The sequence below is a fragment of the Notolepis coatsorum genome (assembly GCF_963971535.1).
Source record: "Notolepis coatsorum genome assembly, chromosome: 4".
Taxonomy (NCBI): domain Eukaryota; kingdom Metazoa; phylum Chordata; class Actinopteri; order Aulopiformes; family Paralepididae; genus Notolepis; species Notolepis coatsorum.
The window spans coordinates 206,370,764-206,397,431 of NC_140168.1; the positions used below are offsets into that span (position 1 = coordinate 206,370,764).

General features: G+C 44.3%; 1 protein-coding gene across 1 annotated transcript in view; it reads right to left on the reverse strand.

Moving 5' to 3' along the window:
* LOC311226797 (sodium/potassium/calcium exchanger 2-like) overlaps nucleotides 1–26,668 on the reverse strand; it is a gene marked incomplete at both ends in the record, with an annotated part of 156,977 nt that overhangs the window by 74,423 nt on the left and 55,886 nt on the right. Inside the window, 2 exon segments of the mRNA XM_084312201.1 lie at nucleotides 6,283–6,391; nucleotides 8,208–8,255. Coding sequence (XP_084168327.1) covers nucleotides 6,283–6,391; nucleotides 8,208–8,255 — 157 coding nt within the window.

The window sequence follows — 26,668 nt, forward strand, 5'->3', positions numbered from 1 at the left end:
GCGAGCTTACAGACAGAATGTTCCTTTACATACAGTCTAGTCTGTCAGCAAACAGAAAATACTTACTCATCTCTAAATGGATGTAAACGTATCGTAGGACCTCAGCCTTCCCTCAGATCCAACACCAAATCTATTAAATCTATCCCTGGGCGGATAAGATTAGATGTCCTTCAGGAGGCCGAGTGACGAACAGCCCTGCGACAAGGCACAAAGTGGTGTGTGTGTGTGTGTGTGTGTGTGTGTGTGTGTGTGTGTGTGTGTGTGTGTGTGTGTGTACGTGTTTCCTTTGGCCTTTGATACCAAAACACCATGGAGGACCACAGTCACTCACACGGCGGCCATTTTGCTCTTATGTCACGCCGAACAGGGTGGACAGGGATCTTATGTCACGCCGAACAGGGTGGAGAGGGATCTTATGTCACGCCGAACAGGGTGGAGAGGGATCCCAGCGTGAGTGCAACGTAAGAGCAAAATGGCCGCCGCGCGAATAATGGTAAATTCCTTTCACACCAAGCTGCCACTGTCACCGACTTCCATCGTGAAAGCAGGCTATTATCCTCTGAGGTGTAATTGCGGAGACGGAATGTACTGAGTAACAGAGGGCGTCTAGGATTTCAACATGTGATGGAAATAGGAACTCGACAAGTCGGTCGCAAAACACCCGTTTTACTAATCTCTCCTGAACAGGCTCATCCCAGGCTTAGCTTTCAAGCTTCCATCTGAAATCAATCTTAACCACATACCCCCCCCCCCCCCCCCTTGCTGATCCACATCTGTCTGTACATACCTGCATATAGACCCCGCCCCCCCTGCTGATCCACATCTGTCTGTACATACCTGCATATAGACCCCGCCCCCCCTGCTGATCCACATCTGTCTGTACATACCTGCATATAGACCCCGCCCCCCTGCTGATCCATATATGTTTGTACATACCTGCATATAGACCCCGCCCCCCTGCTGATCCACATCTGTCTGTACATACCTGCATATAGACCCCGCCCCCCTGCTGATCCACATCTGTCTGTACATACCTGCATATAGACCCCGCCCCCCCTGCTGATCCACATCTGTCTGTACATACCTGCATATAGACCCCGCCCCCCTGCTGATCCACATCTGTCTGTACATACCTGCATATAGACCCCGCCCCCCTGCTGATCCACATCTGTCTGTACATACCTGCATATAGACCCCGCCCCCCTGCTGATCCACATCTGTCTGTACATACCTGCATATAGACCCCGCCCCCCTGCTGATCCACATCTGTCTGTACATACCTGCATATAGACCCCGCCCCCCTGCTGATCCACATCTGTCTGTACATACCTGCATATAGACCCCGCCCCCCTGCTGATCCACATCTGTCTGTACATACCTGCATATAGACCCCGCCCCCCTGCTGATCCACATCTGTCTGTACATACCTGCATATAGACTAGTGTTGTCAAAAATATCGAAAAATCGATACATATCGATTCTGAATATTTAAAACGGTTTCGATACTCATTTCCCACAATATCGATACTTTCTGCAGTATCGATACCAGCTGGCTTGCTCGCAGTCTTCTACCGCAAGTTGTTGACAGACACACGCTGCTGCAGAGCACGCTGGCCCCTCCCCCCCTCACAGACCGTCTTCAGTGTCTTCTTGTCAACAAAGCATTAAACATTAAACCATTAACTTTAGTTTAATACATGAGACGTTGTCTACTGATGGCTCATAATATCAACAGCTGATTCGTTGTTAGTAACGTTACAGCTATTAGCTAACGTTAGCTAATCGTTCTTCCGTTAGCTTATGCTAGCTAACTGGCCACCTTATAATTCACAATATAATTACTTCATGGAAACGGAGTAACGTTAACGTTATGTCGAGTTCATACTACACTACACGTATTATGAACTCGACATAACGTTAATGTTACCCCGTTTCCATGAAGTGTTTAATTAGCAGCAATCTTGTTGAAAATGTAACGTTAATGCTCCGAGCATAGCTCCGCAAACCGGAAACCGGAAGCCGCCATGAAATTGTTGTAGTCATATTGTAGTCTTTTAGTCTTATTAACTAAAATATTTTAATCAAATAAAAAGCAGCAGCATTATTGCATAACTGAGTCATGTTTGCTATGTATTTCTTTCTTTAGGGGAGTAGGACATTTGTTTCACAGTTTTAGCATGATGTTTTATAGATGGCTAGGTTAAACCGGATAAGGAATGCCATCGACCCCCACCTCAGGGAGAACCAAAATGGTTTCCGAGAGAAGAGGACCACTGTGGCCCAGATCTTGGCCTTGAGAAGAATCATCGAGGAGGTGAAGAAGAACAACCTGACAGCGGTACTGTGCTTTATCGACTTCAAAAAGGCTTTTGACTCGATACACAGAGCCGTGATGATGAGGATACTCAAGGCCTACGGAGTCCCTCCCAATCTACTCCGGGCCATAGGGACCATCCACACGGGTACAAGGGCCAAGGTGGTAACCCCAGACGGCAACAGTGAAGAATTTGACATCCTGGCTGGAGTGATGCAAGGGGATACCCTTGCCCCCTTCCTTTTCATCATAGTCCTCGACTATGTGCTCAGGAAGGCCATCAATGGACGGGAGCAGGAACTTGGTCTCACAATAACCCCAAGGAGATCGAGACGACGCCCCGTCATAGTCCTAACAGACCTTGACTACGCGGACGACATCAGCCTGCTCTCTGACCAGGTGGAGCAGGAACTCCTGTGCAGAGTGGAGACGGAGTGCGCCAAGGTTGGCCTTAGGCTAAATGCCAAGAAAACCGAGGTCATAATGTATAACATCCTCCCGGATCATCCACCTCTAAGGACAACAGGAGGCTCTGCTCTAAAGGAAGTCAGTGATTTCAAGTACCTGGGCTCGTGGGTCAACTCGTCCGAGCAAGACCTTAAAGTGAGGAAGGCACTTGCGTGGAGGGCTCTGAACGGCATGACCAGTGTGTGGAAATCCAACCTCCCCCGTCAAATCAAGCTCAACTTCTTTCATGCAACAGTTGAGTCTGTCCTTTTGTATGGCAGTGAATGCTGGACCTTGAAGCCCACCCTGCAGAAGTCCTTGGATGGGTGCTACACCAGAATGATGCGTGTGGTGCTCAACATCAACAGGGATGAGCATGTCACTAATGCAAACTTGTATGGGGGGGTGCTAAAGGTGAGCGATAAAGTGGCAGTCAGGAGAATGAGGCTGGCAGGTCACTGCCAGAGACACCATGAGATGCCAACCAGCAAACTTGTGCTGTGGGAACCAACACACGGGCATCGATCACAAGGACGTCCCACGTTAACCTACATGGACGTACTCAGGACAGATGCGGGAACAGAAAGCACCAACGAGCTAGCCAGATGCATGGAGGATCGGGATGACTGGAAGCACAGATGGAGGGCCCGTCCAAGGACGACCTAGATAGGTTAAACACAGGTTTTTGTTTTTAAGAGGGGGGGTTTGATTTGATTTAGATTAGATCATTTAGTTATTTTTAAATGTCTGATCTAAAGAGAAACAAAGGGTTTTAAAAGTGTTATATTTATCTTCTCTTATAGTACCAGAGAGAAGCTGAGGAGAATCAACCAGCAACAAAAGCAAAATTTGTAAAAAATGTATAAATAAATTTGTAAAAAAGTTTATAAATTTTGCATTTTCGTGGTATCGAAAATGTTATCGAATATCGATACTTTTCAAGGTATCGTATCGAAGTTCGAAATTCCAGTATCGTGACAACACTAATATAGACCCGCCCCCCTGCTGATCCACATCTGTCTGTACATACCTGCCTATAGACCCCGCCCCCCTGCTTATCCACATCTGTCTGTACATACCTGCATATAGACCCCGCCCCCCTGCTTATCCACATCTGTCTGTACATACCTGCATATAGACCCCGCCCCCCTGCTGATCCACATCTGTCTGTACATACCTGCCTATAATCCTTGTTACATATCTGTACTAGATACTATATCTATATCTGTACATACCCTTACCTACTCTTACTAGTTACTAGGGCTGACCTTCGATTTTTCTTTTGGAATTCGAAGCTTCGGGGCCAAGATTCGATTTTAATTTGAAGCTTCGAAATAAAAATAAAATTTAAATTTATTTTAAATATTTATTTAATTAAACATTTTTACATAATTTTTTTTTTATTTATGTTGTGGGACTTGTACAGCACTTTGTTCAACTTTGTCAGTGCTGTAAAGTTTAAACCTTTTTAAATCTTAGACAAACTAAACACTTTGCTTCCATGAAATATTGTAAGCCGTCATTTGAGGCTTTAAAAAAGCAGCACAATGAACACAAATCTGACAGTGCCGAGTCCGACCTCATCTTAAATAACAAACAGCATTGCTTGTTGTAGTTAACAAAGAGAGGCAGAGTTGATTTTGCAAAAAAAATCTTATATATATATATATATATTTTTTTTACATAATTGCATTTTTTTTTCATATTCGAATCCCATGCCCATCGAACGAAGCTTCGAAGCTTTGAAGTATTTAAGACAGCCCTACTAGTTACGCTGCTGTATGACTTAGTTACTACCATAGTGTCTTTATATACTGTATCACTGTACATATTAATACTACATACATCTGATTAGCACTATACTCAGTAATACTAATCTATATATTTTATACGCAGTTTAACCACCTGTACATTGTATATTACTGTTGCACTTTACTGTTACATTTGCACTTACATTTGGTTGGATGCCAAACTTATTTTCGTTGTGCTGTCCTTGTGCTGTATGATGATGACAATACATTTGAATCTAGTCTAATCTAATCTGATGTCATCATTTACAAACATGAAATTGACCGATCTCAAACGCCTGCCCTCTTTTCTCGATCCACACAACTTGATTTCTTGACCGTCGACGTACTGCTTACAAACCCTGAGGCTTACGAGTACACCCTGCCATGCCTTGCTATGTCACCATAGCCATCTCATCGACTAATCACACAGGTCTACGCTGAATAAAACAACGGGTTTAAAAGACAGGGAGGACAGAGGGGGGGGGGGGAACTGGGGATAAACAAGTGTTCATCAATCAATAGCCAAGCTAAACATGAATTAAACAACATTCATATACATAGATGAATATTCATTATTGTCATCACCTCATCGACACAAGGCGCTATCTTTCAAGTACATTCTGGAATGTTCCTTTCCCTGTGGCCTCTTTTGGAAGTGAACTGCTCCCAACCTGAGCATTAGCATATCCACCCCCTGCGGCGAGTGCTGCCGTTATTACAGTTTAGCGTTTCCTTCAGCAAAGCTAATAGACCTTCATCTGAGATTAAAGCAAAAATCATCTCTCCCCTCTTCGGCCCCCGTCTTGGCACAGGGCTGAGCTCGTGTGTCCTCGTCCCCCGTGAGTCACCACTTTGTCGAAAGTCCTCAAGCGAGGATCAAATAAACACAAGCATGCGGGATAATGCCGCGAGAAAGTGAGGCGAACACCGCATGTTCGTTTACACCGCTGCCACCCCTCCAAGGGGTCCAGGAGGCCTTGGGTTTCAAGCCAGCGGGATAACTGTGAGTCGGTAATATTGACGGCTTCCATAAGTATTCCCATTTGGACTAGACTCCCGACTATGGGTGGAGTTGGAATTAGCCGCTGCGTTCGACCAAAAGGACCATATGGACGTCTGTCGATATCACTCTCTGACCGGCGAGCAGGCAGAGGTCCGGGCCATTAACGTCTTTCAGCCACTCGTGAAACGCTTCGCTTCCAGTAAGAGATGCTTTAAATGAAAATGACCGTCATCGACCTCGGGTTCCTTGTTGGATTCAGATTCTGCCGAGTAAACAGGGGCTCGACTTCCCAAGTTCGTCAGTGTTCTATTTGGGAGGCGAAGCCTAGGTCGTTCCAACTAGAACTAATCCTCTCTCCATAAATTGACAGGCAAGCAAGGTCAACCTGAGATAAAGACACGTTATGGACATTAAGATGCGGACATTGACACATTCTTGGCTCCTAAAAGATATACTGGGATTCCCGAGGGTATTGTCTAGATCCCATAGCCGGGAAGGACATTTGTACATGTATTTCACATTTCTAGGTGGTGGAAGTGGCTAAGGGAAGGGATATAGGTTTATAAACAACCTTTTATGTGACAATACGACGATTTGCGGCTTTGCAGTTAGGTCATAAAGTGACAATTCCCATGGAAACGACCTTCTGGGCTACGGGATCTAGAGACAACACCGCTCAAGAGCCGCCGTTGACATCGTCGGTTTGCGTGAGCAGCACCTCGTCTTACCTTCACTTAAAGGGTCCAGCGTGTGGATCATCAGCTGGAAGATGCTGTTCCTCATCAGACTGTTGTGCAGGGAGGCGGAGCTGCCACCCCTCTGAAGCCGAGGCCTGGCCTGTGAGAGGAGCACGAGAGTGTCAATCAAACATGCCTTGGCGCCACATTCACATTGGTCAAGATTTTTTTTCACGGCAGATGTTTTCCACTGGTCATGGATGGGCACACAAGGGTGCGACCGTAGATGTGGAACGTGTATTGTCCTATCTCCGCGGTTACACCTTTGTTGGCGTCTATGACAAGTAAAAATGGCTGTCGTGAATATGGCCTATTTTTAAGTCTCCGATGAACCTCACAGAAGTAACCTGATGCTTGGAATTGGGCCTAATGGCATTTCTTGATCTAGGATATACTGTATATATATATACCGGTATATATATACATAGAGAGAGAGAGAGAGAGAGAGAGAGAGAGAGAGAGAGAGAGAGAGAGAGAGAGAGAGAGAGAGAGGGAGAGAGAGAGAGAGAGAGAGAGCACCTTTCTTCTTCTACTTTTCTTAATTTCCTCTAAATAATTGACCTTGTGGACCAATACTAAGTTCGTATTCCTTTTATCAGGCAATTTTTCAATTCAATCTTCAAAGAAGATTATCAAAAGTAATTTCTAGTCCCAGTTCATTTGTACAGGAAACCATGGCATAAAAAAATAAAAATAAAATGTACAGTATTTCACCGTCGAAAAAGCAAGACACGTGGGTCGGCAAACGTCTCTGCGTCTCTGTGGCACGGTGCTTCGTTAAGCTCATCTCTTTATTCCTCCCCCCCCCCCCCCCCCCCCCGCCCCCGAGCCACCAAAACATTCTGTCACAAGTCTATAGTGCTCCAACACCTGCCATTATGCACCTACTTTGAATATGATTCTCTAATCCTCTTTTCGCATAAATCCCATCAGCGTAATGTGCAACCCGCTAAAACGATCGCAGACAAAAAAACGGACCCCGGCTTTATATAAACCCACAGATTTGAGGCCCGTTCAAAGTTAAAGTGGTCGTCCTCCGCGCGTCCCCACTGACGTAACGCCGGGACGCCGGTCCACAAGGTCGCTCCCGGCGGGGGTTTCGGACCGAACCTCTCGAGAAACGGCAGGGATCCGGGCCGCGCCGTCATCGCGCGAACGGCGAGCAGCTGTCAGAAGCGTGTCCGCCCTTGGCTCCCGCCGTCGGTGGCGCGTGGGCCGCAGTCTGGAGGTGTCAGCTGCTAATTCAACCGGCCCATATGGGTGTGAGCGGACAGACACACAGGGAGGAGGGAGAGGGAGAGAGAGAGAGAGAGAGAGAGAGAGAGAGAGACGCAGGGCTGCGGCGGCGGCTCGTGGAAAAAGCCAAACCAGGGGAAGCGGTCGTGAGTGAAGTCTGCCCGCTGAGAAGCCCAGACGCTGTTCGGTCTCTGTGCCCTTTTTGTTGGAGAACTAGAACACTATAGCTTCCCTTGTATTCAGGAATAAGAAGGGAGAGAGAGGGGGGGGGGGGGGGGGGGTTGATCCCAGTGGGAATTCTCCCTCGGGAACTGCATGCATGCTTCCATAAACATATGTACACATTTCTAAACTTGCTAAATTTTGTAGGGATTATACTCTGCATGCTGTGTGGAGAATGTGACAGTAGCGAAGGAAGAGAAGGGACAGGGGGGGGGGGGGGCAGATGGAGCTACTCTGCACATAGGGAGGCTTAAGTTTGGAGATAACAGGAGAACTTGCGTGCGTGCGTGTGTGTGTGTGTGTGTGTGTGTGTGTGTGTGTGTGTGTGTGTGTGTGTGTGTGTGTGGTGGGAGGGGGGTGTTAACAGTTAACATAACCAGTATCTACACAGAGACGAGAGACAAGGAACATAGGAGGAGAAACAAGAAGAAGAACGTCAATCAGACAGGAGGACGTACCGACAGCTTGCTCTCGTCCTCGGGCGCCCCTGGACTTGCCTTCTCGTCCAACAGAGAGAGAGAGAGAGAGGAAGGAGAGAGGGGGGGGGGGGGGGGGAGAAAAGAGAAAACAGGACATAGATGTGAAGCATGCCGACACGCAAACCGGACAGACAGATGAAGGAGAGGACGGTAGAGAGACATTACATCGTGGCTGAGACAACAAGCAAATGGTGATGGCGGACAGGACTCAGGGGACAGACACCTCCCCAGTGCTGTGTGGGCTTTACTGAACACCTGACACCTCCCCAGTGCTGTGTGGGCTTTACTGAACACCTGACACCTCCCCAGTGCTGTGTGGGCTTTACTGAACACCTGACACCTCCCCAGTGCTGTGTGGGCTTTACTGAACACCTGACACCTCCCCAGTGCTGTGTGGGCTTTACTGAACACCTGACACCTCCCCAGTGCTGTGTGGGCTTTACTGAACACCTGACACCTCCCCAGTGCTGTGTGGGCTTTACTGAACACCTGACACCTCCCCAGTGCTGTGTGGGCTTCACTGAACACCTACTGGGTCCTGAAAATGTGTGTAAAAGATGCATTTAGTAGAATCAAATGAAATAAGATAAAATAAAAGGAAATACTATCAAATACCATCGACATCAATGACAAATGGTCCCAAAAGGATATACATTTTAGAATGGAGTGTTTTTGTGTGTTGGGGGGAAGGGGGGGAGGGGGTTGATAAACATAAACATTCCCCTTGGATGGGGGTCTGGTAGGGATTGATGTGTGAGGTGTTCGGGGGGACTGACTGTTCCGAGGGGGGTTCACATGCCTTCGAGCGTCATTGTACTATTGTACTTATGTTATGCCTATTCTTAAATCTGCACGTTTACATTGCACTACTTGTATTGTCTTTTATACCTATTCTTATGTCTGAAATGTATGCAATTTTTTATTTTGTCAATTTGTGTGCTGATTTTATGCCTATGTTCATTTTATACTAATTGCTGTGGTGCACTCTGGACTGCGGTCCATGTGTGAAGAGTACTATATAGATAGTTATTAATATGTATTATTGTAGAAATTAGGGATGCTCGATATTGGCTTTTTTACCGATACCGATATACCGATATTGTCCAACTCTTAATTTCCGATACCGATATCAACCGATATCACATTTTAATGCCGATATCGGCCGATAATATCGGACATCATTTCTATAGAAATGTAAAAAGAAATAATAATAATAATATATATATATATTTTTTTTTGAAAATCGATACCGATATTTTCCGATATCACATTGTAATGCCGATACCGGCCGATAATATCGGACATCCCTAGTAGAAATGTGTGCATTGAAATGTCTGTAAAGTCTCGACTGCATTGAAAATGAGGTTGACCTCAATTGTAATTTCGAGAATAAATAAAGGTTGATGATGATGATGATGATTCTAATTTATAGGCTTTATCCCATACATGGGTATATTCTAGATCCTAGATTCTAAATCCACGTCCTGTATCGGTTCAGGCGAAGATGGACTGACCCCAGCCCTGACTCCCAGCATGCCGTTTCACAACGGCTCTCATTTGGCCTCAGATGCCACTCTTCTTAGCGTGGCCAGCTGTCCCCGGGACGTCCCATATGTTGGGCTAAATTGGTTTTTCCCATACGGGACCTCCCTTGTCCCGTATATTGACTGCCAAAATCTCTGTGATTAGCAGAGGAGGGGAGGGGAGGACCGGGGGGTGGGGGGAGGAGAGGAGAGGGGATCAATAGACAGAACATGTCACTCTGCTCTTCTACAGTACGTGCCCCCCCTGCTGATCCTGAGTCATTACATGTCTATAAGGGGAAAGAACAAGAACTATGAGAGATGGAGAGAATGAGTCAAGTACTGTGGAATAAGCTCCTTCTCAACATCAAGTCTGCCAACACCGTACACACATTCAAGGCCTTGCAAACCCACCTTTTCGGTCTCGATGATCACTGAGTTACTTTGCTGTTGTGTTGTGTGTCTGAGGTGTACTTATGTTCTCTGTCTATCCGTCTGCCTGGTTCCCTGTCTCCTTTTTTGTCCTGTCCATTTATTCATATTATTTTTTTTCCCCGGGCTGCGCCCCGGACCGATGTAAAAATTGGCTGGGGGGCGCATTATAAATGAAAATATCATATCATATCATATCATCAAGTAAAGGATTCTGCTCTGACGACTAAAGCTGACAAGCCCATTGTTCAGTTCAGACCTCTGTTATGATCGTATGGTCTAAAAAGGTGCAAGGTCAACATTTTGTCGGCTGTTTTACTTGTTAACCCTTTCACTACCACACTATAGAAGGTTAACCCCTTTCACTACCACACTACAGATGGTTAACTGTCTTTCGTGTGGTAGTGAAAGGTTCGCCTTCTGTAGTGTGGTAGTGAACGTGTTAACCCTTTGTAGTGTGGTAGTGAAAGTGTTAACCTTTTGTAGTGCAGTAGTGAACGGGTTAACCTTTTGTAGTGTGTGGCAGTGAAAGGGTTAAGATTGTGCAAACAGAAGGATGATGTTCCATCATGGACTTTTTATTTGTTCTGTGAAGAACCCAGATAGGGTTAGTTGGTGTTATTTCTTGTCTGACTGGTAGGGCATGCTATTACATTTCATATGTGGATCATCTTTCACAAAAGTAGTTTGAGCTACTTTTTCTAAGTAGCTTTAGTTACACCAAACTATATCTCTCTTGAAGGTCGCTTTGTTGTAGTTCAACCCCTTCCAGTGTGAAGCAATTGGTAGCTTGTAAAACTATGCGTTCAGAGTAGCTTCCCCCACACTGGCTCTGATTAAAGGAACACGCCAACTTTTTGGGAAATTAGCTTATTTGCCATCTACCCTGGAGTTAGACAAGCAGATACAAACCCTTTTCTTATCTGTGCATGCATTAGGCTTAGGGAACAGCCGTGCCGTTAGCCTAGCTTAGCGTCATTCACTGGAAGTAGGTGTGCCAGTGTAGCCTAGTTCCCAACATGAAATACACTCCAAATTCAACTCCAAAACTTTACTGTAAACATGTTGTGACCTGTGTATTTACCAATTTTTTTGCCGAACCACTGATGCCTGGGCACTAGGGCTGTCTTAAATACTTTGAAGCTTCGTTCGATGGGCATAGGCTTCGAATATGAAAATAAAATTTGAATATATTAAAACTGTATTTTTTTTTGTTGCAAAATCAACTCTGCCTCTCTTTGTTAATTGGAACAAGCAATGCTGTTTGTTATTTAAGATGAGGTCGGATTCGGCACTGGCAGATTTGTGTTCATTGTGCTGCTTTTATAAAGCCTCAAATGACGGCTTACAATATTTCATGAAAGCAGTGTTTCGTTTGTCTAAGATTTAAAAAGGTTTAAACTTTACAGCACTGACAAAGTTGAACAAAGTGCTGTACAAGTCCCACAACATAATTTTTTTTAATAAAATAAATAAATAAATATATATATATATATTTATAATATATATATATATATATTATTTTTAATCTCTAAGCTTTGAATTAAAATCTAATCTCGGTCCCGAAGCTTCGAATTCCAAAAAAAAAATCGAAGGTCAGCCCTACTGGGCACAGTGATTTCATCACATCAAAAGCCCTGTTGCTTTTTGAAAAACGGTAACGGCTTAAGCCTAATGCACGCACAGAGAAGTAAAGGGTATGTATCTGCTTGTCTAACTCCAGGGTAGATGGCAAATGAGCTAATTTCCCAAACATTTGGAGTGTTCCTTTAATAAATGGTAAATCGACTGCAATTACATAGCAGTTTTTATCCAAAGCGCTTTACAACTTATGCCTCACATCCACCCGCTCACTCACCAATGGCGGAGGCAACCGTGTAGTTAGGGGTTAAGCGACATGCAGCCGGGAGGAGCCGGAATGGAACCGGCAACCTTCAGATTACTAGACGACCGATCTACCTCCCTCGCCTCCTTATGGGGAGACAGTGGCTCGGGAGGTAGAGCAGTCATCTGGTAATCCGGAGGTTCCCGGCTTCGATTCCCGCTCCTCCCGGGCAGCGTGTGTCGAAGTGTTGTTGAGCAAGACACTTAACCCCTAACTGCTCCCGGATGAGCAGGTTGCGTGGTCGACCTCTGCCGTCGGTGTGTAAATGTAGTAGTAGCCTTATGTTGTTGTTATTTATCCTTTCTTAGGCTATTGCATGGTTCACCAATCAATGCATTTTATTTGATGAAAAAGCTATTATTTACCGGCCCTCTCTTCCTCCTGACACCGGGCCTGCACCATACTGCACCATACCCACACTAACGTATCCTCTAAGTTGTCGATCCTACACTCTTCACTTCAGTCAAACTCATCTGTCCCCCTGCATCCCGGACATCAGGGATAGAAACAAAGCTCAACCTTATCTGAATAGGAAACTCAATTAGAGCCTGCTTTAGACGGCCAACCAATGAGGATAATCCTGGTATATACCGAGGGAATACAGACAGAGGGAATACATACAGGGAATGCCCTATGACCCGTGTCTGGCTTGGGATAAACAAACATTGGCTACCCAGGATAGACACTATAGGCACATGTCATTGAATGATCATTCCTGAAAGGCAGGGACCTGGCAAAAGCCCTTTTCCCTTTAGCTTAGCCTAGTTATTTCTAAAGTCGCAGGGCAAGCAGCCGTGGGATGAGCTGAGGGGGACGCTGGGATAACAGTGATGCTCTCAGCGTTATAAGCATTGTGTATACTGTTTACTCTACTCATAGTATATATTCAGATCCAAATTCTGTATTGCCTATATTTATTGTAACGTATTATATAAATGAGGGCATACAGACCCTCATCTGCACCTTTGTTTGTTTATTTTTCTCCAATTTTTATATTCAGATCAAACTTTATTACCTATATTTATGTCTTTCTACTATTATCCTGCCCATACCTGTACCTTCCCTCCCCCTCCCCATGCTGCTATGAATTTCCCCAAGGGGATCAATAAAGTAATATCTTATCTTATTGACAATAATATTCACACTGTGCCAATTTTGCTCTTATGTCATGCTCAGGTATAGGGATTCCTTTCCAGGAAGAACTCAGAGCAGCTGTAGTATTGCAACTAAACCTAGGAAAATAATCAAGGCAAGAGAGATTTTCCTGACCAGAAGGGTGTAGTGGCAAAATATTTCTGAACTTTGGCCTGGCTCAACAACATCATCATTAACTTAAGATGAGATAGCAGTGAGTTAGCCACACCTCCCTGTGCTGTCCCAGCCAATCAGAACACGAGTATGTCCATACGCTGGAAAAGTCAGAGAAATGCACCCCCCCCCCCCCAACATTAGCATAGAGCTCTGAGTGAAAAGCAACATATCTCTGTTCAGACAGCATTTAACAGCTGGATAATGCTCTTATGAAATCGCTTACATTGCATTCGGTCACAGGATTAATTTAGCAAAGGAGTGGTTTATAGTGCTGCATGTTTTTTTTGTGGGCGTCCTGTTGTGCTATGGCTCAGACAACCGCTCAAAAGGTTGGTATCATCATTCATGACCATACTAGCAAAAAGAAAAAACACATAGTGACACTGAACTGGCGGCTGCACTTTCTTTCAATTTAAATTCTTGCACGTTTCCATTCAAGCTCTCGCCAGACACACCAAGCTCTCATAAAACAATGATTTTTAATACAAAAACATTCATATATTTAATATTATTTCATCTCCCCCGACAGGCGTACGTACGCCCAAATGAAATTAAAAACGTTTTAATAGCTTTTAAAGCTTTAAATTGAGAATTATGAATTCAAGACTTTTTTTTTTTATCTACTTTTTCTCCCCATTTTCTATTTTTCTCCCTTCCCCAATTTCATATGGTCCTTCTACCCTCCCCTGTCTCAAACGCTGTTAGGCCATGCCTTCCACAAACCGGCTGCAATGTGGACGAAGCCTTGCATCACGTGTCCCCTCCGGTACTCGAGGAGGCAGCCGTCGCATCTTTTCACCTGCACAGCGCAATCTCTCAGCGGCGAGGGTCTGCGTGGGAGGGACACGCCGCCCCCGTCGCTTCCTGATTCTACTGCGCAGGCGCACCAACCGACCTGTAGGAGTCGCTGTCCACAACGTCCGATCCCCACCCACCAGCTTCCCACCCCCTAATACTGCCAATTGTATTAGTATGAACGACCAGCCAAGCTGGTAGCAACGCTGAGAGCTGGGCTCAAACCCAGCATCTTCTGCGTTGGTGGCGAGCGCCTGCCTTGCCCACTGCGCCACCTAGCCACCCGAATTCAATACTTTTTAAGACTTTTTAATACCCAACAGATACCCTGAAGTCTGATTTTATCTATGGTTATATTTATGTTTTGCCTGTATTTTATAGTTTCTACTGTGTTTGTATTGATGCTTATTTTATCGCTGAATTGTTCTCTCGAGTGTAAATAAAAGTTTGAAAGGAAATTAAATTAAATGAAAGTCAGCATTAGCCTCGCGACTGGCCAATTTAACCCGTTCATTACCACCAAACAGTTAACCCTTTCACTGCAACAATACAGAAGGTTAACCCTTTCACTGCCGCATGACAGCATGTTAACCCTTTCACTGCCACACTACAGAAGGTTAACCCTTTATTATCACACTCACGATGGCAGAGGTGGGACCAAGTCATTGTTTTGCAAGTCTCAAGTCAGTCTCAAGTCTTGGTACTCAAGTCCAGAGTCAAGTCCCAAGTCAAGACAGGCAAGTCCCAAGTCAAGACTGACAAGTCCCAAGTCGAGTCCCAAGTCCTAACATTTGAGTTTAGAGTCCTAAACAAGTCATAATGCACGCTTCACCAATGTAGTACCATTTTAACAACAGAGTAATAATATATTACATTTACACAATGTAATGCATGAATGTTTTTTAAATTTGTATTTATTACTTTATTACTTTATTAAGTATTAGAATTAGTTCTCTCTCTCTCTCTCTCTCACACACATTACAGTAACAATGTGGTCTATACAAACACAAATCTGACACAAACACAAAGATATGTTGTCCCAACGATTTCGAATCAGACGGTTAGATTGTATCGCTGCTTAGGTTGAAGGAACAGCCTTGATGTTGGAGCGTTTCATTATAACCGTCTTGCAACGTTGGTTAAGATATCAATCGTGCATTGCAATGTTAGAATAGTTAGGATATCAATTGTGCATGAAAGGACTATTGTTTGATTAGTATGATGAGATTCCCTTGCAGATTCTTACAGTCAAAATCTGTTGATCAATGTTATGGACCCTGTCCTTATGTATGTATATAGAGGGAGTTATGTATGTTATCTGTTGTATATATAGGCATGTTTTGTTTGTTCTTGTCTTGTCTCCCTCTTGTGTCTACATATCCCCATTCTCAGGTGTCTCCCAGTCCCAGTTGCAGCAGCAGCTGGTCAATCAGCAACTCACCCCAGTGCAGCAGCAGCTGAGGCTCGTCAGCAATTAAGCTCCACACCCCTTCATATACCCCATTGTGTGCCATGTTAGGCCATGTCCCCACGTATATGGATCTTTTGCCAAACGCACATTTTATTCCACGATTGGGCCTCTCATCCACACGTAAAGGGTGTTTTCAGAGACATAAACGGAGACTTTCTTAAACGCATTTTAAAGTGAAGATTTTCCAAAATATCCGTTCAGTGGATCCGTGCAGCCGCTGTAAACGCATAGTCTAGATAAACGATGGCGCCACAGCTCACTACGCAACGCATGCTCAGACTGTTGTTCCATCCATGGCAATACAATAGGCGCCCGTAGCCTTGAAGCCCACAGAGGCAATAAGATGGACAGCGCCTGGTGCTGAAATGACAGACAGAAATAGCACGTAGTTTCTTCCTCCTCGAATGTATATATTTTCTCTTATTGATCTCTGCCTCTTAAGCAGTACTGTATATTTGTATATCTTGTATATCATTCATGAATGTCTAGATGTAACAGCTACTGTATACTCCAGTGTAGTTGCCGGCGCCAATGAAAATCAGCTCACTACGCATGCTCAGACTGTGGCGGGTAATAATAACTTCGGTGGACAGCGCCTGCGTGCTGAAATGTCATTCAAAGTTAAACTATCCTTACTTATATATGCGACGACGGCACGTGAACAGTACAATGCAATTAATTAATATCTTGTTGTAATTAGTATATATATAATTTGTGATAAGGACTCGCCATATTTAGTTTCAGAATCCGTTGAATACATTGACATTGTATCTCTCCGTCGCCCAGTGCGCAGAAGTAAAGCATTAAATCGTGACATATCTAGATTGGTTGTTTCCTCTGGACTGCATCTAATCCACCGCTATATCTATCTATTCATATGCGTTTATGTGTTTGTGTCTGGATGGAGTTTTCTTTTTAACACTGTGGTGTGGACGGGGATTTTATTTTAAACGGAGCCTGAGAATATCCGTTTGGCAAAAGATCCAGATACGTGAGGACATGGCCTTAGTTAGCTCTCTGGTTCATTGGTTGTGGTAACTATTTTCTGGTATATTTTGTGGTAGAGCTCTCTCTGTCGTTTGGGGTATATTTTTTTGGGGTGGTGAAGGCTCTGGTATTGTGTAGAGCTGGTGAAGGCTCTGGAATGGTGTAGAGCTGGTGAAGGCTCTGGTATTGTGTAGAGCTGGTGAAGGCTCTGGTACTCTGTGTTTTTGGTGTAACTCTCATTGTATCTTTTGGTGTTCGTTGTTTATGCACATTTCTGTCTAACCTTAATCCTTTGTATATTTGTTTATCACCCAGCCTATGGTGATTGTCTTTCTTTTGTATTAATCTTTTGTTTCGCACACAGGGACATTGAGGACAGGAAGATACCCTGGGGTCTACATTTTTGCATCACGTAGGTGACCTGATGTTAAAGACACCAGCCTTAGAAGTGAGCACCGCCACCTGTACTTTTGGGCGTCCGTGCCTGTAAGGGGGGGTGGGTTTTCATTTCCTTTTGATATTTCATTTGGTGCCACTAGGTAGTCCTCCTTGCTCTCTGTGTTGCTGAGTTTTTGTGTTTATAAAAATAAATACTATTTTGCTAATTGTTTCATGGTTTTGTGTCACTGCACCCTCACCTACTGTACCCTGTCTATGGCCTTGTGTTGCGTCTCCTTACTGGGGTACGTAACAATCAACTTGACAGTTTCCATTCATTTGCATTCACATCACTGAACTCACAAGTCTGCGGTGGTCAAGATATAGTCCAGCCCCTCAAATATTTTCTTTAGCTCATTTCCTGTTGTATTATTCTCTCTCCAAGTAGTTAGAAAAGGTGTTCTGTCACATTTGCTGTGTGCCGCCTGGTATCATGCTAACTAGATCCCTGAAAGCGGGTGGCGAGTGGATTCGGATGAGTCCTGTTAACGTTAGACTCAGCTACTATCTTCATTGAAGCATGGGGAGTAGAGCCAAGACACAAATTACATTTAACTCAAACGTTCTTTTCTTTGTGCTCGACAAAAGAGAAATAGTGAGAATATCCATCTGTAAAAACGCGACGGGCGCTGCCATGACAGTCAAGACGGGAACATGTCTATGTTCCCCGGGTTCTATGTTCCCCGGGTTCTATGTTCCCAGTTTTTTTTTTTTTTTTTAAGGGGTTCTATGTTCCCCCATCCGCAAAATGGTTCTATGTTCCCCGGGTCCTATGTTCCCCCTATGTTTCCCATGTTCCAAAAGGGTTCTATGTTCCCCGGGTCCTATGTTCCTATGTTTCCCCGGAGCGATAAAGGCTCGCCCCAGGCTGCCACAGCAGTGGATTTCAAAGATAGACACTTTTATAGATAATTCATTTGTATCGCAACGGAGTCACGGATCTAGTCGGGCCATGTAGAATTATGTCAACAAATCAAATACAATAAACAAGTGTAAAATAAAGAATTTTAAACAAAGTTTAGCCTATTAAATCATTTTATAAGCATTAGTTTATTTGCGGTCTGTGAGAAGCATCCATCTGCAGAACGTCAGCCCAGCCCTCTCTGTCCCCACGCTGTCAGGCCGTCACAGGCCCGCTCAGCAGCGCCACCCACCCAATGGCTGAATTGGAGTATTGCACTGTGCGGGATTGATTGATTGATTGATTGAGAACTTTATTAACAGATTGCAGAATAGGTACAGTACAGTGCAGCTCAATACACACAATTGTTAAGGGGATGCAGACCAGAGAAAGACTGTCTTGTTTACATCAGGGTCCCCCATTTTCAATTCATAATGGTAACCGACGGTAGTGTGATAGTAAAGGGTTAACCTTCTGTAGCGTGGCAGTGAAAGGGTTAACCTGGAACGAGGTTTGGTCAACTGCAATGTCCAGGAGGCAGAGGTGTGTCGCATAACGCAGGACTACAAACTCTTCATATCTGACTCTTAATAATAAACACTGTTAGGACTATCTGACTCTTAACCTCTTAAGCCCTAGCCATATTTTCCCAAAATGTGCCTAAAAGTACATACCCAAGTAAATGGAAGATTGCTCCACTTCTACAAGTCCATTTGCATGTTCTAGGGACATCTATGGACCTCAGGGAATGTATTCCCAGTGTCAGAAATATTGCGTCTGATAATATCAATTATTATTATTATTATTTCTTTTTTCATCTTTGACAGTGAATAACACCATGCTAACATTGACCAGGCGTGAAAGATTCATCAGCACCTTCTTGAGATCAAGTGTATAAATGAATAAAGGGCAGATGATTTACAGGTTTTTTTGTAGATACTACAGTACTGAATTTTGACATCCAGACACATGCAATTTTAAATATGAATATAGAATATAGAATATCAGGCGTATAAATGACCTTTTTACAGTACATCTATCGGGCCAAATCTCCTCTTTCCAATGGCAGATTTCAAGCTGGATTTAGTACCACCACGGTGGTGTAGTGGTTAACACTGTCGCCTCACAGCAAGAAGGTCCAGGGTTCGATTCCCGCTTGGGGACCAGTTTTCCATGATGCCAGGTACCCAGGTGGGGTATCTCCCAGGCCTTTCTGTGTGGAGTTTGCATGTTCTCCCCGTGCTCGCAAGGGTTTCCCCCCCGATAAGATAAACCCAATGGAAAAACATGCACAACAACAGATCGCTAACGCTGTGGCGTCCTTGACGAAGACGGACAGGAGCACTTGGATTGGTCCCCTGGCGCGGCTCACGTTGACGCCTGTCTGCTCCCGGCTGCCCTTGGGGGGGAAGGACGACGGGATGGGTTAATCGCAGAGACGAATCGCATCGGCGATCCTAAAGAGACAATGCATGCGTGTGTGTTCTGGTGTGTGTGCTAAACTAACCACTGTGTGTACCGCTAAAAAACATTGAGTGTCGTTGCATGCCGAATAAAGACCTCTGCAACAGGTCCTGCATTATTTATTATTATTATTAACAGGGCAGCAAAGGCTGTGAATGGAATCTACTGTAAGTACAGTTACTTTTTTGTAATGAAAAATGGATCGGATTGAGACACGTTTTTCCCCCCTAGATGTTCACAGAAAGGTAAAGAAATTTTCTATTTATGGCAAATGACTATTTGACTCTGGTCATTTTTAAAAGGCTTCGTGGGCATGTGTATTTTCTATACAAAAGCCTTGCTGCCTGACTAGATTGTGTTACATTTCATCTACAAAGGCGTGTGTGTGTGTGTGTGTGTGTGTGTGTGTGTGTGTGTGTGTGTGTGTGTGTGTGTGTGTGTGTGTGTGTGTGTGTGTGTGTGTGTGTGTGTGTGTGTGTGTATATGTGTGTGTGTGTGTATGTGTGTGTGTGTGCAATAGTAATCACTTGAGGCCTGTGTTCCCCAACAGGCAGGGAACTGGCTTTTGTTCAGATCTTAGCATATCAAGCCTTTCATTGTTGAACATCCTACTCAAATGAGAAAAGGGAATTCAAACAGTAGGAGCGCAGATGAGCCACTGCCGTGAGGTTGCATTTGAATTTTTTATATTTATTCTTTTATTAAACTTCATTCATTAAACCAGGTTAGTCCCAGTGGGAGACCTGACCGAGAAGGGCAGCACTACATATGCCATAGTTTCAGAAACGGCACAAGAATGGCGGCCGGGTAGCACAGTGGACTAAGCGTCTGCCTACCACCGCAGAGACAGTGGGATCGAATCCAGCTGCCGCTGTACCTCCGGCTTGGTCGGCCGTCCATACTGACACAATTGGCAGTGTCAGCGGGTGGGAAGCCGGTGGGGTGGGTCCTGGTCGTTGTAAACAGCGACTCCTACAGGTCGGTCGGGGCGCCTGCTCAGCGAGGGAGGGATCTGGGGGAGGTAGTGTGATCCTCCCACACGTTACACTCACCCAATGAGAGTCCTCGCTGTCAGGTGAAAAGAAGCGGCTGGCTGACTCCGCATGTATCGGAGGAGACCCTCCCTAGACCGGCAAGTGGGGGGCAAATGCGCGCAATGACCAGGAAGGGAGGGAAGGGAATTGGCATAACGAAGGGCATAACGAAGGGGGAGAAAAAAGTAGATAAAAAAAAAGAAATGGCACAAGAATCACATCAAGACAACTCTCAAGCTAAAACTACAATACAACAAAAGTGCAGAGGAATGATATTAAATAGGTGTATATTTGTAGACACTCCACAGGTCCTGAAAAACAAACTTCAGACAGCTCAAAACAAATTAATGAGAGTGGTCCTTAAGCTACTTTTAAATAATTCCTGGTTGTATACGTTGTTTATTTATTTATAATTGTTGTTTTGTTTTTAGTTGCACTCATATTTAGTTATTTAATTGTAACTATGCCTATGCTTACGATGTGTCAGAATTGTTTTATGTGTAGTGCGTTCATCTCTATGTTGCTATGTTTTACTTCTGTGAAGCACTTTGTGATTTTATCTGAGAAAGGTGCTATACAAATAAAGTTTACTTACTTACTTACCTCCACGCACTCACCTAGGGCCAACTTTCTTTAGGCAACTAAACTGGCTTCCGGTCAATAAAAGGGTAATTCACATCAAATTAGGTCTCACACACAAGATAGTTCAAAATACAGGTCCGAAATATCTATCCAATTACTTTAATCGATTCCGTGACAATCATTCATATTCCACTAGAAGGAGCAGTACGGATTTTATTCTGCCAAAATTCAACTCATTAATGGGCACAAATACTTTTTTATATTCTGCAGCACTGGAGTGGAACAAGCTTCCAGTGGCCCTGAAAAACATCGAAGAGGGGGACGCTTTAGACGTGGCTAGCCAGTGAAGTATAAAATAGCCACGTCTAGGAAGGAGAGGGTAGGGCGTGTTTTATGGGGTTGCTATATGTTTTATTATGATGCTCTATGTTTTTTATTATGCTGATCTATGTTTTATTATGACGCTCTATGTTTTATTATGATGCTCTGTTTTATTATGATGCTCTAGGTTTTTATGATGTCTGTCCATGTCCAAAATCAGGGACCATGATGGAAATAAGTGCTTGCACTTTCTCATGTTTTTATCCCTTGGATGCTGTCTTTTACTCCACAATAAAAATCAATCAATCAATCAATATTGGACTATATTGTTTTTTGCCTGGTCAGTTAAACATGAGTAGGTCTGTGGAATAAAGGCATCTCTCTCTCTCTCTCTCTCTCTCTCTGCAGACTTAGCTGCAACAAGGCCCCAGAACTACAAAACAGCCAATACGTGACCCTTCAGCATTTCTCCTAGGTTACTTGAAAAGGTATTCGCCCACTACTGGAATAAGAGAAGTTCTTACTGCAGTGACCTTTGAACCGGCGCAGCTGTGACCACAGTAAGGCCAGTCGCTGTGTCTGATACTCTATAGGAACAAATAACTCAAGAAATCGTCTTACATTGTGACGCTATCCAAAAGTATACAAATAGGACCATGTTCTTGTAAGTGTTCAGTTCACTTTCTAGGGATGGTTCAGAGATTGCCTGTGTTGTGAACTAAATATGTTTTCTGCAGAAATGATTAACACTTTGAGTGCCAACGACGAGAAATCTCGTTAGTTCATGCCATGCGTTGAGTGCCAAGAACGAGAAATCTCGTTATTTAATCGTTATTTTTTTTATTATCGATTTCCATACATTTTTCATCAATCTAGCCTCACGTTACCAGTGGGGATCTGTCTGAGCTCGAACAGAGAAAATACCGCCCCCTATCGTCTCTCCGGATGGTATTGCACCCCATTGGATTGGACTGAATGAAATGGATGGGAAAAAAAGAGCCCGGACTTGTCAGGCATGTAACCGGAGACGATCCCACTCATTGCCCACCCTCAGAACAGCGTGGAATCGGTATTTCCAGTACCCAGCGTTGGATCAATAAACGGGATCGATATTTGGAATGGCGATCAGGAATTGGAATAATCTTTTTGGAGAACATCTGATCTGAGGTAAGGAATCTATTTTACCAGTCTTGGGATAATCAGAGCTCTTTTCACCTATATCTCAGCGTGTCCCATATGTGTGTGTGTGGCTGTGAGTGTGTGTGTGCTGATCAGGAAATAAGATAATCGATTTTTCAGCCCGCTTCTCTAGCGTGCATAAGTACACATAATACTATCGATAATCTAGCATTTATTTGAAAACGATTCATAAATAGGCCGAAAAATTACAACGTGTTTTGTGTATTACAGTAAAGCGCGATTCCTGCAGAATCTTTAAAAAAAAATCTGGAAGTTTAAAAAAACTAGCGTTTTTCAAAATGGTATAAAACGGAAATGAACCGATTAAAAAACAATCCGTTTCGACAATGTTGACTGCAAACAAGTCATTGATAAGCGACGGGCGTATTAGACACATAGCCATAATTTAAGATGTAGTTTATGCGTTCGCAAATGTGCTCGCTCTCTCATTGACTAGAGCGTTGGCAATCCAGAGCCAACCCGTGCGCCCCCTGCTGGCACTCAAAGTGTTAAGATGCTTGTATTCAATAAAGTTTGTTAAAACTGAGAGTCCGGACAGGTTTTTTCCTCCTTATGTTTTCTTCAAAATATACCACACCTACATACAGTATAAAAGAAAATACATATTACTCATATTATGGACTGCATTTTATATAATGCTTTTATCCAAAGCGCTTTACAACTTATGCCTGACATTCACCCATTCACTCACCCATTCACACACTGACGGTGTGTCAACCTGCTCATCAGGAGCAGTTAAGTGTCTTGCTGAAAGACCGGGAGGTGCAGGAATCGGGAACCTTCTGATTACCAGACGACTGCTCTACCTCCGTCCTGAGCCATTTGCAATTATCAAATGGCTTTATATTCAGTGGGAGTAAGCTCATTCTGCAGGCTATTCCAAGCAGAGGGTGCAGACAACATCATAAACAACAGCGTCCTGAGACCATAACACATACATTATGTACCCCGTCTGCGTGAATATTTTCCCTAACAGAGTTGCACTTCCGCGTTCGGTTTACGCGATCTGATTGGCCACTGACGTTTCTGGTCATGTGACATCTGCGCCAATCGTGTGACGCCTGTTTCTATCACCGGTTAAGCTTAGGCACTCTTTCGAAGTTGGTTAAGGTCAGAGTTTGTCTTAGAGCAGGGCGATAGAACACCAGCCCTGATTCCAAACTCTAACCTTAACCAACTTCAAAAGAGTCGCCTAAGCTTAACCAGTGATAAACTAGGCGTTAGGTAGTTTACAGGCTGTTAGAGCCGGAAATAGGCGCAGAAACAGGCGTCACACGATTTGCGCAGATGTCACATGACCAGAAACATCAGTGGCCAATCAGATCGCGCAAACCAAACGCGGAAGTGCAACTCCGTTAGGGAAAATATTCACGCACCCCGTCTTCAGGACATGCAGACAGATAATCAACAGGGACTCTACCTAGAATTACCTTATCCTAGAATTACCTTATAGATAAAACATACCACTCTACCTAGAACAGTGGTCACCAACCCGTCGATCTTGATCGACTGGTCGATCTTTGAGACTGTCCCTGTAGATCTTTCCATGAAAATGAAAAGTACACATTACAGTTCTACTTTATAAAATGCTAATTGTAAATATGTTTGTCAATGTTAATAATATGAGAAAGTCCACATTACAGTTCTACTTTTGTTTTGATGTGAAAAGTGATGCTGCATAAGATGACTGCACTTAGCACTGACTGAGAAAGTACATAATAGTTCTACTTTGACGTTTTAATGTTGGACCAAAGCATTGCATGTAATTAGAATACAGGCAAATAAAAGTCATTTAGTTTAAAGTACAATCTTGGCTGTCTTTTTCTCTCAACGCTTCAATAGGTAGATCTTGCCTTCACCACTGACCACTGACCTAGAATGACCTTATAGATAAAACATACCAGTGAGTAAGCGGACGGGTTGACAGAGCAGACCACAACTTGCAGTGATGATGAATGAGGCAAACATTGAATGACGTTTCCATCAAGAACCGATATCCTTTACCTCTCATGGACACGGCCTTTGAGTGCTTACAGGGGGCACAGGTCTTTTCTAAACTTGACTTACGTAATGCATACAATCTGGTCAGGATTAGAGAAGGAGACGAGTGGAAGACTGCATTTAATACGCCCAATGGTCACTATGAGTATTTGGTCATGCCCTTTGGTTTGGCTAATGCTCCGGCAGTCTTCCAAGCCCTGGTTAACGACGTGCTGCGAGACTTGATTGGGGTGTCGGTGTTTGTTTACCTAGATGATATCCTAATTTTTTCTCGCGATATGGTGCAACACCAACTGCATGTTCGGGAGGTGCTAGACCGTCTATTCAAGCATCAACTATTCGTTAAGGCCGAGAAGTGTGTATTTCACACTGATACCGTTTCCTTCCTGGGCTTTGTGTTGACGAAGGGTGATCTACGCATGGATTCGGCCAAGGTGAGTGCAGTCTTGGACTGGCCACGGCCTTCGTCGCTCAAGGGGTTACAACGGTTTTTGGGCTTTGCAAATTTTTACAGGCGCTTTATTCGCAACTTTAGCGTCTTAGCCAATCCGTGGAATCCGGGTGGAATCCAGGAAGCTGGCTCCTCGCTTTATAGGGCCCTTTACAGTGGTACGTCGGGTGAATCCTGTGGCTTACAGGCTACGGCTTCCGAGCTCTATGAGGGTTCATCCGACGTTTCATGTGTCCCTGTTGAAGCCGTTCCTCTCATCGCCCTTGGCCCCGCCACTGCCTACGGTTCCTCCGCCTCGGTTTATGGGTGGTCAGCCCATTTACACGGTGCGGAGGATACTGGGTTGTAGGCGGAGGGGTAGGGGGTTTCAGTTCTTGGTGGATTGGAAGGGGTACGGGATAGAAGAGCGTTCTTGGGTGCCTCAAAGGGATATTTTAGATCCCAGCCTGATCGTTGATTTCCGGCGGCTGAATCCCGAGGCCCCCAGGTGAACGTCTGGTGCCGTTCGTCGGGGGAGGGTACTGTTACGATTCTGGTTCTTGACTACGGTCGGGAACCACCCACCTTCTCTGTCATCTGTCACTTGATTGCTGTCACTTGTTTTTCCCTGTCATTTAGTGCTGTCACTTAGGGGTTGGCTTCTGATTGGCTGTCACGGGGGTGTGTGTGGAATGTTGGTATTTGGTGGCTATGTAACATTCCTTTCCTCTGCTTGTCATTTGTCAGGTCTTCACTATAGGCGTTCGGAGATAACGCGGCCGGTTCCAGTTCTGGACCACCACTAAGCTCCATTATCTATTTCTCTCGTTCCCTTGCCTTTGGCATAGTATCCTAGTATTACTCTTTGTGTTCTTTACTATTAAAGTCGAACCTGTTCAACAGTATACCTTATCCGTCTCTGTGATTGCCTACAACAATTGGAACTCACCTACCTCCATCCTGACATCTTTCCACCCTGGACTTAAGAGCAAAATGGCCACCGTGTGAATATGGTCAATGGAATGCGGAGAAAGTTCTATTTTCTCTCTGTCCGAGAAAATAGGCCACAAACTAAAGACAAGGACTGATTATTTTCCATATTATGTGACATCATCCAAAAGCAAGTCTGCTATACACTACTTTAGATTAAAAAAAAAATACATTAACATATAATTTAGTTTTTATTTAATAGCGAACGTGACATAATCGAACAAGTGAGCTAGCTGGCTGCCATGATTGCTAACAGCTAGATATTTGTGAGTCGCAGCAGGCTAACGTTATTTCCAGGAACAAAGTCAATCGTACTGAACGTTACGTCACTGATGCTTGAAATGTGTAAACTTAGTGAAACAACACGGCAAACGTACAAAACGTGGTTACCATGTAACATCTCCGGTCTCTCGTTCTTCATCTTTCTTTTCTGTTCTCCCAGCTGTTAACAGACTGTTATGCTACCAGGCTAGCTAGCGAGCTGTACCCAGCATGCCGTTCAGCGGTGTAACAGTGAATAGTGAGTCCCCTCTCAATACACTACACAGTGTAAGTGCCAGTAAAAACAAGGGAGATGGCCTGTCCCCGACTAGGGATTTGTATAGTAGACTTTGATTGGCCAAAATTTGCTTAGTCGACTATTCGACTAGTCGAGGTCAGCCCTACAAGGGATAT